The 17238-nt window shown below is 48.4% G+C and overlaps 2 protein-coding genes across 2 annotated transcripts in view; both read right to left on the bottom strand.

The window, feature by feature from the left end:
• Window positions 1-485: 485 nt before the first annotated feature.
• Window positions 486-13194, bottom strand: GGA2 (golgi associated, gamma adaptin ear containing, ARF binding protein 2). Its single transcript, XM_010165123.1, has 17 exons — window positions 13161-13194; window positions 12396-12480; window positions 11623-11698; window positions 11011-11109; window positions 9087-9210; window positions 8566-8669; window positions 8072-8152; window positions 7049-7186; window positions 5830-5911; window positions 4772-4891; window positions 4334-4498; window positions 4025-4080; window positions 3623-3774; window positions 2655-2824; window positions 1525-1694; window positions 969-1079; window positions 486-596 (listed from the first exon to the last, which is right to left on the bottom strand). Exons 1-17 carry the CDS (start codon window positions 13192-13194, stop codon window positions 486-488), a joined length of 1878 nt encoding a protein of 625 aa, XP_010163425.1.
• Window positions 13195-14052: 858 nt separating this feature from the next.
• Window positions 14053-17238, bottom strand: part of EARS2 (glutamyl-tRNA synthetase 2, mitochondrial) — a 7467-nt gene continuing 4281 nt past the window's right edge. The window contains exons 6-8 of the mRNA XM_010165122.2: window positions 16247-16377; window positions 14747-14882; window positions 14053-14154 (exon numbers count right to left, since the gene is read on the bottom strand). Coding sequence (XP_010163424.2) covers window positions 14071-14154; window positions 14747-14882; window positions 16247-16377 — 351 coding nt within the window. The 3' untranslated portion in view covers window positions 14053-14070. The remainder of the gene's footprint in view (window positions 14155-14746; window positions 14883-16246; window positions 16378-17238) is intronic.

Raw genomic sequence — 17238 nt, 5'->3', positions numbered from 1 at the left:
TACACGACTCTTCAATCCCTCCAGGGATGGCCACACTATCTCTGGTCCAAGCCCTGTTCTTGCCCACACCCCAGCACACAAACCCCAGGGAAAAGAGGGTGGGTAGGTCCCATCCTTCCGAGCAGTCTGGCACAGGGGCCCATTGGTGGTACAGGTTTGCCTTTTTTTTTTTTTTTATTCAAAAAGAAAAGGGAATGGGAGAGAGGGACAATTGGCCCAGAAAGCAGCAGGAGGCTTGTATGAAAGAAGCACTAAGGGTCCCGGGCTGCAGGGCTCCACAGCAGGGTCCTGCAAAGCAGGGTAAGGTACAGAAAAAGGCTGTGGCAGAAGCAGCCAGTTCACATCCCTCCCACCAGACACCTGCACAGAAACCAAAAGGAAGAAGGAGATGGTGGATCCCCAGGAAAGGAACCATTCCGGGGTCCAGGCCGGCATCGCTGGCACACAGTCCCTCCCCATCCACCACTAAGGCAACATGGCAAACTTCAGCTCCTGCCCCAGAGCTCTGCTTCTGGGAAGCCAGTCACCTCTCCCACCTCACTGAAGGGCTGCACACCTTGTGTGAACATGAGTTTGTACCTCAGTCGGATGGGATCCTGTGAGAGAAAGGAAAAGAGAGAGGGACACGTCATTGTTGCCGATTCCTGGTCTCCCTTCAGCCTCACCCCTCGCAGCCTTGCTGCAGTGAATCACCCTCTGAAAGGTGAGAGGAACACTTCATCCATGGGGAAGGTCTGCACAGAACGAGACCTGGATCTTCATAAGATATATAAGGAGTGACTGGGAGACCTGTGCAAGAGCCACCCAAGGGCACGCTTGGCAATCCAGGCCTGGCCAACTGTCTCAGTGACAGAGGATTCCTTACACCAGTTGTTGGTCTTGTAATTATTCATCAACTCAACAGAACTGCCACCCATCGCTTGTGACGTGCTAAGTGCCCCACCAGCAGACTCGGTCACTGCACATACCCGGTGTGGGTTGGCAAGCAGCAGGACCTGGGATACCACCGTGGGGGGAAGAAGGGGGCTGAAGGCAGGCAGCTCTGAACCAGATGCTGGCTGTAACTTTATTTTCATGGTCTGAAAGAGAAAACAAAAGGAATGCTTTTTGGTCCACGCTGAAAAAGGGCTGGAAGTATTACCAAGCCACAGAGCTGGTTAAAGACACATCAGCCAGCTTCCACCATGCAATGAAAGGCATGCCCTCTCACAGCCTACACCTAAAGGCAGGTCCTCCTCAATAGCCAATTCTGTGCTGCACATACACAGGCAGAACGAGTGCCTTACCCAGGAGGCTAAAGCAGCACATCTGGAACCCCAGCTAGTTCTCTCAAGGCCAGGGATATACTCTGTGAAACAGGCACCAGGGCCACAGGCACCAGCATACAACAGGTTCATCCCTCAGAGACACCGAGCCATGCAACTTCTGATGAGCACGGCAAATCCTAAGCAAGAAATGCCAAACCTCTCCTCGGGACATTTCTGAGTAGTCCCACTCTCTGCTGCTTGTCATTAAGCTTCTCACCTTTGGGACTGCAGCCTGAAACGCTATGTCCTTAATTGCTTGAGCTGATGTGCTCAGCATGGAAAGAACCATCACCAGCACATCTGGTCGGCCAGGAGCCGGGTCTCTGGAGAAGTGGAGCATAGCCTTGAAACCATTCCTGTCATACACAGTGAGTGGACAGATACTGCCTGCCGGAGACAGAAGGAGAATCAGAAAGCAAGCATGGATTCCCTTCCCTTCTGAGGGCAGAACAGCAAAGATGGGGTAAGGAACAGCAAGAAGGAAACATGCATACAAACTTTTACTTTCTCCAGCAAACTCACAGACCAGGCAGCGTACAGCACCTGCCTGTGATTCACATTTTCTCTAAGGCAGAGAAAGGAATTTGAACATCTAAATCAGAGATTTAGCAGCTCGGATTTCAACAGTCAGCTAGAGATGTCAGGTATGAATCCAATACAGATATGATGGGAAAAATAAAATGTAACTCTTCAGCACTAACAAGACTGAGCCTCTTATCACCACTGCCTGATAAATCCACACCCAACTATCACCATCCAGCCCTTCCAAAACCTGGTAGATCCTTCACTTGAGAGACTGAAGGCAGGAGACAATTGGTCAGAGTGTCTTTGCACCTGTCCCCTTCCACAAGCAGTGACAGCCAAGGCTCTGCAGCCCTCGTAACAGGGCACAGGGGTGCCACGTACCCAGGGTAGCACTCTGGGAAGCGGGTGCAGAGCTGGGCCATACAGCATTGAATCGAAAAGCAGAGGTGGAAAGAACAGCTCTGCTTGAGGAAGCGCAACATCTCCCACCCACAGATCCCTTTTAAGCCTCTGGAGAAGAACTGCTTGAAGCTTGATTAAAGGTGCTAAGGGCAAACAGTTTAGAAGCACATCACAGAGGTTACCCAGGGCAGGAAACTCCTGACTACTTGGTGAGGAGGACAAGGACATTTCCATGGTATGACCCCTAGCACTTGCTCAAATTCTCAGATACATTAAGTCCCTAATAGAACAGTCATTACTTTTCTCCATCTGACCTGCACAGCATGAAGCTTCTTTGGCCTGCTCCCCTGCAAAAATCACAGAACAGCTCTAGTAAGCCTCTAGTAAGCAGAGCTGGGGCACAGAAATCATTGCACTTACTCGGTATAATTGAAATTAAAGGAACAAAAAGGTTTTCTAGAGAAGCATCAAGGGAAGCTGGATGCAAAGAGGCAGCAGGCTTCAGCTCGTAGCCTAGGCTGGAGAATGAAGTATCTGCCATTGAGCTATTTGGAAGATCTGCAAAGGGCAATTTCACTGGTGATAAATCCCTGGAAAGAAAAGCATGTAGAAAGCTTATATTAACTGGGGAGACTACCTGGAATACACCATCGTCTGCTGTGTCCATTTTGTGTTCCAAATCCCTTGTCACTTTTAGGTATAAAGAAAGTACAAGCTTACACTCTCTAAGTTCTTAAGAAATTTTAAAACTGTCTCTATTTTATAAGGAAGAAGCTGCTGCTTCAGCATGCATTAAGGCAGACCTCGATTTCTGTTCCTAACATGAAACTGTTTCAGGGCTTTGGAAGTCTACTCTCCCCATGCACAGACCCTGTGGAGCTCTGGTCAGAGAGATTAAAATAACTTCTGGCTGAAAGACAATGCAAGAAGCTGGGAATCTCTGGTAAAATTTCTTGGCCTGTATTATGGCAGACTGGATAAGCATATCATAATGGTCACCTGCTCTGAAGATCTGTGGATAGTTAATTTGGTTCCCAAACTGTGAAGCTTCCACTGAATGCCTGGAAACTACTTTGTCACAGCCTGGAGAAAACTGGGGAAAGTATTTTTTGAGTCACAGGTTATTATAGAAAGACCTGACTGTATGGATTTTGTTCCTTTAGCTCAAGATCATCTTGTCACTAAGCCATGGATTTGTTTCCCCAAGTTTCTGACCCTTGGAAGGTCCTAGTGTGTAATTACACAAAGTGCAATTAACAGAGCCAACACGTGGATGGATCCTTGCCACCACTAACCAGCTGTAGTTGAAAGGTTTTCCTAAACCTCGCTGCTGTAAAACAGCATTCCTTATCTCCAAAGCCAGACTGCGATGGGTACAATTTGCTTACAAGGATGATGTCTTGGTCCTGGATGGTGGAGAGAGCTGATCAACCAGGCCCTGAAATTCATTCTTCTCTGAACAGCCATCTTCCCACCTCTCCTGCAGTCCCAGTGTTTGAACAGCAGTTATGATTTCACTATATCCATTGTGTGCAGCAGTCTGAAAAACAAAGCACTTCTCATTCACGCTATAGAACATAAACAACTGAAAAGAACCTCATTTTTAAGAACACTGCTTTAAGGAGAAATAAATATGAGTAATCTGGTTGCAAACTGCAACTCAGAAATTCATTGCAGAGCAGGAATATTCCAGTTTCCCTTCAGAAAAAAAGAGTGCCAGAGAAAACTAGACTCACATCTGATTTTTGTCTTTTGTACTTTATGGACTAAAGTATCTGAAGATCACTCACCTCTGGTAAGCCAAAATCGGGCGGTGGTTTCTGTTCAACAGGAGAGTTGCTGAGACCTAAGAATGATGCCAAAATGCCACAGATCAATTCTAGAAAACAAGGGTTTTCCATAGGTTCTTCCTTTGTTATCTAACAGTAGTTTGACTACAGTCTTACACCACTGAAGAAACTACATTCTTGAAAACTTATGACACTGGCTGAAAGGGTCTGCTTTCCCTTACGACCAACGCTAAAGTCAAAGTTCTCCTCTATTAAACACCACGAACCCTAGCAACAAAGATAACACTGTACTGAACTGCATGTACAAACCTAACGACTGTAACTCCTCGAGCAGACATGTAGAGGTTGTGCTGCCGTGCCGGGAGGCGGTGGTGATGTTTGCAAATTGGTCTGTAGGAGACTGGGATGTTGCCTCCAGTTCAGAGAAGTCAATCAGCGTGTAGCTCTTCATGCGTCTTGGGGCTGTCCGGCCTGCTTTGGAAACAGCAGAAAGAGTCAAAGAGAAGCCACCTGAAAGGAACAGCGGATGTGTGGGTACAGGCACGCTCAAAATGACTTAAAAGTGAAGAACTTCAGGAATATTTTCTATCATCCATATGTAAAAGAAAATGATGGTCACATAGGAGTTTTCCTGTGTTATAGGAGTTTCTCCACATTTATTCTCTGAGAAGCATTTCCCTTCCAAACTCCACTCATAGGTGACATGCAGGAGCAGAGCTGTTGTGGAATGCTCCAGATGCTCTTTACCTGGTGCATCAGCAGAGCTGGTGGCTGAACCTCCTCCACCACCATTTTCATGGCTGGCTACAACCTGCCTGTACTGTCCGAGCACCTGTGTGAGCTTGTCATTGGCTTGCAGTATCTCAGCTGGAAAACAAGAGCAGAGACAAAATACTCATGTTCTAACAGGAGGGTCAGTTCCATGGCACTCTCCAGACTGCTCCTGACAGTGCAGCTGAGGACTTGCCCAGAGCAAAGTCAAGCAGGGCAATCTGCCTTAAGCTCCTGACTAGTTTTTCACTCCATTTTCTGAAGTGCAGCATTTTGCACATACACCTGCTGTTTTCAGGTCTCTTTCTCAAGATCACTTTGAAATCTAATCCTGTCTCTGAAGTGCTAACAGTTCCTGCCATCTCTTATGTACTCTGTTGTTCCCTGAAACTTTTCCGAGTGTACTCGAGTCTATAATTCAGCACTCCACAGCTGAAGAACCCTGGCATTCATGGGTATGAATGAAATGTTCAAGGCACAGCTGAGCTCTTCTGTTTGCTGTTGAAGATGTCTGTTCAGCCAGGCATCACTTCAGTCAGGTCTTCAAGGCATATGGACATGACTGTGCAATGCAGTCCTCTGGGAAGGGCTACATTTCACAACTGTGGAATTCAAACATTCTGCTCATATGACCCTCATCAATATATTACTTAAGAAATAAAAAAAATATTCTGCCTTCTGTGTTGATAGACAGGGAGAACTTCAATCTCTGTAGAGAAAAGACCTCAAAAGCCTTCAGTTCTCTGAACACCAGAACTCCACAAACTCTGAAAACCACCTTGGCTGGAAGAAACTGGATTCACTGTTAAACTTTGAGCTTTGAGTGAAAATTTATCACTTCCTTGGAAAGGAGTGGGAGGAGACTTATGCCATTTCCCATAGGAATGGTTTAAAGGTGTATGTGGAAAGCTTTGCCAACAGGTTAGCAAGTGGTGAAGCATTCCCCCTCTCTGAGGAAGGGCATACCCCACTGGTCAAAGCAAAAGTAGACAAAGTAAACTGCAAAGAAATCCAAGGACACTGCTGGCTCTTACCTAGAGCCTCATCGTCATCAACTGTCTCACTGGCAAGGCGAAACAGCAGCGGCCTGAGCTTCTCACAGCGCTGAAACAGCGTCTATGGAAGGAAACATTTCACATTGTTGCTCAGGAGATCCCAGACACTCACACTTCTCTGTCCCCATGACCACCTATAAGTGATGCTACCTCTAGAACAGGAGATGCACCTTCTGCCCAGGTCCAGACAAAGGGTATCACTGCTGCGTGTTGCTGCATTCTTAAAAACCCACAGTGAGCTGGATGTACAGCCACTGGCACAAGGAGGCTTTGCTGGTGTCTCCTCAGCAATCACACCCTCTCTACACGTACAGATGTAAGACAGATCAGTGTAAAATGACTCAATTTAAAATAAAAAGTATCCAGGCATGAACAGATTGATCACAGTACTCAGAGGGAAGTATTACGACCGTCAGTTGCAACTACCACCAGACAACGCAAAGCCACTTACAGCTCCTGTCTCGGCATTTTAGGAAGTGAGGAGGCACGGAGGCAGCTGCTGTTTCAGTCTGAAAGGAGAGTCTCTTCCATCTACAGCAGCAGCCCTCCCAACAGCAGCTAACTCCAAACTCTGCCATCACACATAGCCACAGGAGAAGTTTTTAACTACAAAAATACAGTTGTCTGAAGTTTGTTTTTTTTTCAACTTGAGAGTCTGGTAGGCATCCTAGTGGAGCCTCAAGTATTTCAAGATCATAAAGCTATTGACAGCCCTATTAGTGACATCATACCTTTCTTTAATTCACTCATACTTATGAGCAGCAGTAGACCAGGCACTCTGGGTAGAAAAAGAGGAATCACAGAAACCATAACACAAGCTGAGGAACCCACAACCTTGAGCTGCTCTGGTCAGATCTCATCACACCCACCTAACCATGCCTGGGCTCATGGGGATTCCCATCTGGTGTGCCATGGCTGGAGGAAGAACCATTTCCCCATAAGATCTCACAAGAAGAGCAGCTAAACTGGGCAGAAACTCAAACCAGCACAGCAGGAGATTGTTCCATTTCAACTTCCATCACACTGACAGGAGGGACCGTTATCCATCGAGTATGTTGGGAACTTTTCCTGCCGTGGCAGTGCTCTTCCCCCAGCAGAAGCCAAGCGCACTGTGCCGCCCCTTTGGGTCCTGTTGCCCTGGGCCCTTCCAGCCATTGCCAGACAGAAGAACCTCTTATGGAGGAAAAAGAGCATTTACCTGTAGGGTCTCCTGGTCAGATTTGGATAATTCTTGTCTCTTGTAGTTTTCCAGTAATTCATCCATACGCTTAACATTCTCGGAAACCTCACTGATGGTACTCACTCTTCTGGACACCCTAGCTGACTTTTCTTGTTCCTTTGATGAAAGATGAAATAAAAGTAGATGATGATTTGTCTAGTGCAGCCAGAGCATGGGCTTTGCTGGGTCACTCTAGATCACACTTTTTGGGAGTTGCTTCCTACTAACACCTTATTGCAGGTGGAGGAGGCACAACAGCCCCCCAACAGCTCCAGTATCAGCTGTCCACCAACCTCCCTGTCAAGGGTGAGGATGGAAACCTCCTGCCCTCCTCAGCACACCCTGGACACTGTGCTGATGCATAAGGAATTCATCTCACCACAGGTACGAGTAAGTCTTCAAAATTAGAGTTGGGATTTGGTGGCTTCTGCCATACAGAACAACACTCTCAAAACAACTGCAGGGATTTTGTTAAAGCAGACCCAATCTCCTCTTTATGCAGAGAACTGGGGTGCCCCTTCAGATGGAAAATGAAGACAGACACACCAGATGTGCACACACACAAAAAGGCAGTTCTGTACAGATGTGGCTTTTTTCCACCTGGGAACTGAGTTTAGTTTTGGAACCTTTCCATCACTAATGCAGTACCACTGCCAGGATCCCACTAACGTGGAAGTGTCCTGCTAGACAGGCTCCTGGGTATAAATATTCCCTGTTCCTGGCAAAAAGCATATTTTAGGGAAACAAAACAATCCTGCACTGTAACTTCAGGATAACAAATACTGACAATTGTCACTCTTCCAGGGCAGCTCAAAGAGTTCACCTGAGACTGATGTCGCAGCACGGCTCCCATTACCACCTCTTGGTGTGCCCTGTCATACCAGTAAGGTGGTGGGCACCGCGGGGGTCAGGTATAGAGGGCCCACTGCCAGAAACTGAATGGCCAAGTGCTCTCCCACTCCCCAGCTGCAAACACAGCTTCTGACCCAGGGAGCTCCCTACCTCTTTAATCATGCTCTTGATCAGACGGTTGGCAGCCTGCAGGTCTTCGGTGTGGTTGCTCTTCAGAAGCCGCGCTAAGAGCTGTGGACGGGGAAGCATTGCACAGCAGTGAGCAGCAGTCTCTAGACACCGTACTGCAGACACACACCACAGCAGAGCAGCTGCCTTACAGCTGCCTGCACAAACTGTTTGGCTATTTAGGAACAGGAACTCTCTAGCTCTGCAGAACTTCTGTAAAAAACCCTCCCTCGGGAAAGATCAACAGAAACTGATGTTTTTCTCTAAAAAAAAAAAATTTTAAAAAAATCACTTTTTACTACGCAAAAAGTTCTGACAACCCAAGAACTCTCTAGCTGTTGTACAGCAAGAAGTATTCTCATTATTCTGAAGACAGTCTGTCTGAAGCAGCAAAAGCCCTCAAAATATGACTGAGCCTGTTTTCTTATCTGTACAAATCCGAAGCAGGGAGTAGGCATGAAAACCTTCAAGCTTACCTTTGATTTCTCTTCATCTGTGTCAAAAATAGAATTCTGAGGTCTCGGAGAAGGGGGAGGTAAAATTTTGTCTTCTGGCACTTTGGGGTCTTCTTTGACAATCCCTGGAATGAGTAACAACGTTTGTTCAGCGATGCCTGAGCTGTTACCATACCGATGCTCAACAGCACACTGGGCTTTGCACCTACTTCCTTCACCCCTCCCCAGAATTTCACAGAAGGAGATGGAGAAGCAAGGGGTTTGTCCTGTACCTCTTCCCTGCACAACAGCAGCAAGCATTGTGAGAACAGAGGCCACGAGGCCAGCCTGATCTTTGACTCAATAAGGCTGGTTTTTGGTAAATCTCCTTAAACAGTTTGATGCATCCTTAAGTCCCCAAACAGCCTTGGAAGTGTGGCCTTTGTCCTTGTCTCCTTCCATACAACATCTTGTGATAAAAGCTGAGTCATAAAGAGGACAGATATCTGTGGTCTGAAACCATGTGATTTGAAGGCTAAAAAGGAAACTGAAATAACAGAAACCTTGTTTCTTCAGCATCTGATAAGCATCCCGGATTTTAACTTCCTGAGGAAACCAGACTGTCCAACTGAATATCACTTCTGTGACTCTTGACTTGACTTTTTCTGAAGACCAGGTTCCATAGTACTGAAAACAAAACAAAAAAGTAAATGGAGGCAAAAAAGATTAAAACCAAAGAATTAGGGGCAGATATGCCACGTGGGTCTATCGACAAGTTGTTTGTCTGCAGAGACCAAGTAGCAAATGGATTCCTAACACCTTCTTCATCACAGTGTTGTCAACTGTGTATCTTGTGGTATAGGAAATAGTGTGTATAGTGGTGGCTGTAAATACAAGGAATGCTATTAAGTGTATGCAAATTACATAAATATTATATGATAACCAAATTGAAACTATTTAAAAACTTCTCTGATCCGTTATTGAATCCAAAACCAAAAGTAAGTTGGTTTATTTTAGTGAAAACACTTCTGTGCTTGACCTTATAGACTTCCTTTAACTGCCCACAATGCAAATAGCACCACTGGCCTCATCCAGACCCAGGCAAAGGAAAATTGAACAAAACAAGAAATGAAAGTTATTGTCTTTTTCAGCATCTGGATGTTTTTGACAATTTCCCTCATTATTGCCTATAAGCACTCACTTTAATGTGTTATAAAAACCACACACAAACCTCCAGAACACTAGGCATTTCAAACTCATAAAATGATACCTCCTCTGTCAAAACAGCAAACAAAACTCTCTGTGGTGCCATATTCTTTGAAGTTGTTGTTTCACTGAAACACCTTTACTAACCCTGGCACTGAGAGAAGAGGCTTTCTTGTTGGGTTAGACATTTCTCTGAAATCAGCTTTTTGCAGCTCTGCCATCGAGATGATGTAATGGAAAATGAAGCCTGTGCAAGCGGTAAGTGTGTGCAGGACCTGCTGAGAAGGGGAATCGATTACCAAGTTGCTGAGAAGGGGGTTTCAGAAAGCCCCAGGTCTGCTGTTTGATGCACAGGAGAGCAAGGTGGGAACATCACACCGTCTCTGATAAGACAGGTCTCCATTTTTCAGCATGAGCAGCACTGCCAGGGGACCCAGCACATCCATCTGAACACACTTTGCTTCTCAAACAAAACTCCTCATTCCTGACAGCTGCTTCTCTTCTCAGGAGGCAGCGATTGTGCTCAGAAACAAAGTGCTCCAGAGCAGGAACGAATACACTGAACTAACGCCTGGTGAGCCAGGGAAGCGTGGCAGCAGGGACTTTGCTGCCTCCACGTTAGCACAGCAGACCCCTTCCAGCCTCACCCTGACCCCAGGAGTCACTGCCCAGGGCTGGGAACCCTCTGCCCAGCTTCCAGGACACCCTCAGCAAAGGGGCTGCACCAACGCAGGACTGTCTGTCACACAGTGAGGGCTGCACCAGTGCTGCTGAGGTCCAGTCCCCCTGTCACTGCCTAACCTGAACCTGCCCGTGGAACAGCACCCAAGCCCCAGAATAACCTTTGCCAGGAGAAAGCAAGAAGGAGAGCAGCCAGAGCACTAGGATTTGAGGATAGAGCATAAGAAAGGCATAAGAAACATGGGAAAGGCACTGGGCAGCTCCTGGCATCTCTGTCCTCTGCCATTTCCACAACCAAAGTTCTGTAAATCATTGAGAGGCAAAAGGGCCACAGGTGGAGGGGTCACAGGAACAATTTCCAGCTCCTCCAGTCTCTGACTGTCCCAGCAGAGGTGGGAGAAACCAAAAGGAAAAACTTTTCACAGCAAGAGCCCCTGGCTTACATCTTCTACAGGGGAATTCACATCCAGCCCTTGTGTGTGGAGGCACAGAATGAAATCTGCTCTACTTGGATGTGAGATTAATTCAGAGTTTTCATATCCAGCATGAAATAAACAGTGTGTCCCACCTGCAATGTCCAGCAGAACCACGACCACCTACCTTTGGGGAAAGCACTTTAATCAGCTCATTCAGAAACCTGAATTTTGCTATTTCATTGTGAAATTTCTCACCGCAGTTATTCACACAGGTCTCTAGCACCTGCAGAAAACAAGAGAGTCCTGAACAGAAACTGTATATACAGGTCTTGGGGAATTTTTAAAAACTTTGCCATTACAATACTAAATCTCTGAATTTTCTGATACTGCATTCACAAATACAAGATACTGAGGAAGCTGTGCAGCAAGAACATGTACTTTTCCTTCATCCAACCTTAAGCAGCATGTTTAAGACCATCTGCTCTGTTCTACTCATCACTAATAACTTTTGGGCCACTGACCCTGTGGTGGGACCACAGGCCAAAGAGCAAGAGCTGCCGACCACTGAAACTCCTCAGCAGAAGGACATGGGAAGGAACGACAGCAGTTACCCCCTCCGTTATACCCTGGGTTCTGTGTCCCTTGTGCAATGGAAAGTTAAAAGGGAGAGACGTCTAAGAGAAAAGGAAAGAGGGGCACATCTAAGAGAAAAAGAAGAGACAGCAATGCTGCCTCTACCCCCAAACTCTATTTCCAAGTTACTCCCTCCTCCTGGCACGTGGATGAAAGCACTTACTGTGAGAGCGTGGAGAGCTTCTGCCTCCTGAGGTGACTGTATTTTATGTGCCAGCAGCCTCGGTGCAAGCGACGGGCTGGGGAGTAGCAGAAGCAACTCAGACAATGCCAAGTTCCCAAGAAAAACAAACGCTGCTAATTTTGCTCTGGAGAGAACGGCCACTGATGGATTCACAACCTGCTACCTCAGACACCCTTCCCCTGCCAGAGTGCTGGCCTGGGCCACTACGAGGGGCGAGACATGAATTGAAGCAGCTTGTGCCACCCACAGCTGCCCTCCCGCCATGCCCACAGGCTACCCCCTCAGAGGGAGCCAGCTGGGAGAGGCTGGGGGCTCTCCCTGGGCAAATGCCACAAGAACCAGCTCTGGAGCCACGGAAGCTTTAATGTGCAGCCCAAGACAGGGATGCTGCCGACTGCTCCTGTGCACACGGGTGTCAGACGATGGGCTCTGACACACAGGCCTCTGCTCTACAGAACGAGATCGCGATGCCAAGAGGCTGGGGAGGGCACAGTGGCCAGACCTGCCACCCCACGGGCTGCAGGAACAGACGTCAGAGCCTGTTCCCAGATATCACCCTCCTCCGCGCTGGCACACACCGCTCTGCAGCCTGTTTACCCTGGGGAGCAGCAGAGCCCAGCGAGCGCTCCCAGCCGCCTCTCCAGGCTCCTCAGGCCGTGGCTTACGGGTCCCATTGCCCCCCACAGCCACGAGAAGCTCAGAGCCAGACCCACAGCCCAGAGTGAACACAAAGAGCCATCTGTCTGCCTTACCCTTCCATGTCGGCATTCACCTGGTCACAGAACCGCTGGATGCATTCCCAGTTTTCCTCGGGGCTACTGGGGTCAGTGGCTTTATCTTACAAAGGGAAAAAAAATAAAAAAAGAAAGAGAAAGCAGGCTGAGCGTGAGAGGCGTGCGAGAGAGCGGCACATGCTCAGACCTCACGCTGCTGCCAGCTGCTTCAGGGCTTTTTGTAAGAGAGGCAGAAATGGAAGACACGGGACAAGCAGGAAACAGCTCTTACTAAAATCTGCCTAAAAACACCGTCCTGAGCACAGACTCTTAAAGAGTCGAAGTCAGGCACAGACTGGGGGGTTGAAAGTAGCAACACATGACATTGCTTTTAGCACAGAGTACGAGAAACTGCTAAACAGCATTTACAGGACTGGACTGCAAACCCTGCTGTGCTGGAACACGGGCACAGTTCAGCCTTTTGCAACAGGGCTGCATGAGCCCATCCCAAAGCTCTGCCTGCGCGGCCCAATCAAGGAAAACAGTCTTTTTTGGCTTTTATCCACTTGCCAGCCCAGTGCTCTGACAGCGCGGACAGGACTGGGGCTGAGGATGGACCGGAGAGATGGGGAGGAAGAGAGATATTGCAGGTTTAAGAAAGCACTCATGATCAGCACCCCGAAGGGGCTCCGTGGAGAAGCCAGACCCCTCTGCATGGAGCTGAAGCTGCTCCGGTGCCCGCTGGATTGGGGCCAGAGCCAGCAGCAAAGCCAGCCCTGGCCCCTGGCCCCCAGCCCCACTCACTGAGCCACTGCTCCAGCTCCCCAGCGCCGGCCATGGACTCGCTCCGCTCCGCTGCGAGCAGGACGCAGATCCACCCGCTGCCGCTCCTCGCATGCCACTGCTCGCCCGTGGGAAGCCCACGCGAGTTTTCCTGCTGTGGAAGTGTGTGCTGTGGGCGTGGGCTGCCCCACTGGAACACCCGCCCCTCCAGCTGCTCCTCCCCTCGCTGGAGTGCAGAGCGAGCACATTGGTGAGAACGGAATGAAAAGTCACTAAATTAATTTAATAATTAAAAGGTCATCATCCAAAAGAGGAAAAAACATGCCAGTCTGCTGGTGAGGGGTATTTTTAGCAGAACCACACGCATGACACTGTACACGGGGAGGAGAGTTCCCCTCTCCACGTAGTTCACTCAGCCCAGCAGGACACCAGGGCAGCAGCTATAATGTACATATTGTCCATATGTCTTATATATATACAAAAATACTCTCCCTGGAGTATTTGTTGGGGACCTGTGTAGTCGCAGCTGTAGGTACCCTGACTACAAGGACCTCTCCAAGAGGAGGCCCATTGCTTGAGATGAACCATGCTGGTATCAGCAATAGCATTGCTTTCTGTCCACACGGCCTGGATTTAAATGTTCATAGAAGTCTCTTTCTCCCCACCTGGGAACCAGGCTGTTTGCACCCAATGAAAGCAGGAGGACAGACCTAAATCTGTATTTGGTTCCTCTCCCAGACAAAGTGGCTTATGCTTAGTGCAGATACATACAGACCAGACACACCATGGTGACACCTGCCTGGGCTGAAGTCACGATCAAAGCATCAAAGAATCACGCTGAGATCAAAAAAGTGCAGGTCTGGGACAATGAGACGCACTGCCTACTCCATCCGACCCGCTGCCTGGCTGTCGGTGTCACTTCTGTCTCACATTAGCTAGACAGTGCTTTGTGTATTCGGCCACACACTTCTTTGGGTCCCAAGGTCACCATCATCTCGGCAACGCTCGGTCCGTGCTGAAAACAGAAGAAGTCATTGTAAAATGGAAACTTACACTTTTCAGCACGTGTGCCTGCATCATCACGACGGAAACGGCAGAGTGATTAGCTATCAGATTGCTGTTAGACCAAGGGTGGGGGTTTTATTAGAGATCTCAAAACTAGGGTTTGTTTTTTTGCTTTTTAATCCTAAACTAAAATGCTAAGAATGGTCAAACTTTCCCAGAAGGATTGCTGCCGGCGCCTCAGCCAGGATTAGGCTTTGAAGAACTTTTGTAAAACTTGGTTTTGAACTTTGGAAAATCAGATTGCACATCAAGTCCTAGCTTTGCCCAGAACCTAGAACCTTGCCAATGCTCCCTACTGCTGGTCCAGAGGTTTTTCTGACTTCAGATTTGTGACCAGCATATTCATGCTTTGACAGCTTCTGCCTTTCTGAAATTTACAGAATAGCCCTTTCTTCCCAAATTGCTATATATTGGTACATTTGCTCATAGCAGCAACTGATGTCAGTTCTTGCAAGATGTCCAAATACCAGTATCTTCCTATCAAAGAAAACAGGTGTTTAAATAAAAAAAAGGTCCCAGTCTCAGAATTTTATTTTTTTTACCTGCTGCCCACTGAGTGCCAAGCGAAGGAGCCTCATCATGCTGCTGTACTTAGTCTCCTTGGTTTGCTTCTGGAGGCTTCTCAGGTCTTTATTCAACTGCTCCATCGTCAAAACAGCAGCCTGCCTTGTCATGAGCCTTTGGGAAAGAAGATGTCCTTACAGACACACAAATCACAGGAATCCTGCCCAGAAATGACTAATGACTTTGATGACTGCCAGCTACCTCAGACTGGTTTTGCAAAATCTTCTGGCAACAGCAGCAGTCCAAGGTAAACTCCCTGCCCTTCGTCCCTGCCCTGTGCCAGGGCACTCCCTCTGCTCACTGCAGCACTGCTGCCGGGCACAGGCACCCTGCGAGGCTGGCAGGCGGCACTGCTGCACCTCGACACTGCTGCTGCCGGCTCTGCTCTGCCAAGCCGTGCCTTTATTAACAGCATCAGCAGCAGAGTTTGTTCAGAAAAGCAAGCATCAAGTTCAAATCACAAAATTACACCAATGACCTGGAAAACCACAGCAAAAGCTGCAATTCTGATTTCTTTTTTACTGACTGGATTTTTAGAGATGCAGGAGCCATTGCTGACACTACTCAGCTGTAGGCAGCAGTGCTGCTATCCCTTAGGACAACAAGTACTCTGACATTTAAAGTACCATCACTTGCACAAAGTTAGCACTCAGCTGTGACAAAAGACTGAGTCCAACCAACAGTGCTGATGGCTGAAGATAATAACTCAACTTGCAGATACTGCCACCTCAATTGCTCCCCAGAACCAGTTTTCAGGGCTCATTTTAGTCCAGGTGTGAGATCCGAACTGAAAAGGCGACTCTCACACCAGCCCACCTAGCTGCAAGGCGTGGAGTAGCAGAGGGACACGGGGCAGCAGTGAAACATGTTGGCAAAACCCCACAAAACTGGTACAGAAGGAAGGTCCGGGACCGGGCAGACCATCTGCCATCTCAGGAATGTTTCTGAGCAGACAGAACTACCCACTGCTAGTGAGAGACAAAGAAATGGAAGCAGGAGAAGCTCCACAGGGATGAGCTCTCCAGAAGTGACAGTGACTCTGACTGGACACAACTGGGTTCATTCCAGAGACTCAGAATTCTGTCTCATTATGTTATGTGAGTGCATATTGACCAAAACCACCTCACACTTCTCCAGGTCGATGCCCCAGCAGACAAAAGCACAGGAGGAATGGGAAAACCCTTCCAGCACCGCTGCTCCATTAGCGCTGTGCTGGCACACAGACCCGCTGTGCTTGGTGTTTTACAGAATCCAGACGTGACAATTCTTCCTGGAGAGCGCTGATGTGAGCTTGCCTGCTGGCAACCTGCTTTTCAACTACAAACACAGAATTTCTCACTCGTTATTAACAACAGCACATTCCAAAGCAGAGCAAATTAAGTAAGAACGATGAGCACGTCCAACATGAATACAGCAGCCAAGAGCAATGCTCCGGGGTGGGCAGGTGGGTGCGTTGAGAGCTGGGAAGAGACACTTACCCTAAGACTAGTTTTCCTATTTCATCTACTTCTGCAGAAATAGTTTGCAGCTGCTCTCGGGACACCGAGGGCCTAACCCATAAGTAAGAATAATCAGATGACACCAGGTTCTTCAGGAAGCTTATGTGACCCTGGAGAAAGAAAGCAAAGCTGTCAAGGCTGAGGGTTAAGCTGAGGGAGAGCAAACTCATCCTGTCTGGACTTCACAAACAGTTAAAGTGGGAACACACCCCTGTCCCATGGTCTGTAGTGCTCAGAGTATCGCTGACATCTAGGCAGGCAAGATTTTCCACACCTACAACTGCTGGTGTGAGCAGGGACACGGACGCAGCCCAACGGGCCGTGGCTGCAGCTGCGCTGCAGAGCAGCTGACTCAGTCAGCCCGGGGAAGTGGCCACGTTCATCTGCCACCTTTCAACAGAGTGGGACGTCACATCCCATGGTCTGTAGTGCTCAGAGTATCGCTGACATCTAGGCAGGCAAGATTTTCCACACCTACAACTGCTGGTGTGAGCAGGGACACGGACGCAGCCCAACGGGCCGTGGCTGCAGCTGCTCTGCAGAGCAGCTGACTCAGTCAGCCCGGGGAAGTGGCCACGTTCATCTGCCACCTTTCAACAGAGTGGGACGTCACATGAGTCCCCCGTCCTGCTGCCACAGCAAAGCCTTCACGCTGGAACAGTCGGGTCTCTTCCTGCCCCCACAAAGGCTTTATTCTTCACAAGGAATCTCCCAGATACTCCAGTAGCATCCCAGGGGCAGACTGGGAAGCGACTGGGCTCATCCTCCTGCCTGGCACTGGGAAGAGCCACAGTTACAGCCAGCACTCCACCACTTAACTGAGACCAGGGCTCCCAGTGCACAAACTCCACTAGTTTAACCACCAAGAGCTTCATCCACCTCTGCAGACACTGCTTTGACTTTGCTTCCAAAGCTCGGAGCAGCGGCAAAGCAGCACCACCTTGTGCTGCCCACAGCCAGCAGAAGCTGGA

Source organism: Antrostomus carolinensis, unplaced genomic scaffold (assembly GCF_000700745.2).
Source record: "Antrostomus carolinensis isolate BGI_N321 unplaced genomic scaffold, ASM70074v2 scaffold31713, whole genome shotgun sequence".
NCBI classification, from domain to species: domain Eukaryota; kingdom Metazoa; phylum Chordata; class Aves; order Caprimulgiformes; family Caprimulgidae; genus Antrostomus; species Antrostomus carolinensis.
Note: the sequence above shows the minus strand (reverse complement) of the source record. Positions and strands in the feature narration are given on the sequence as shown.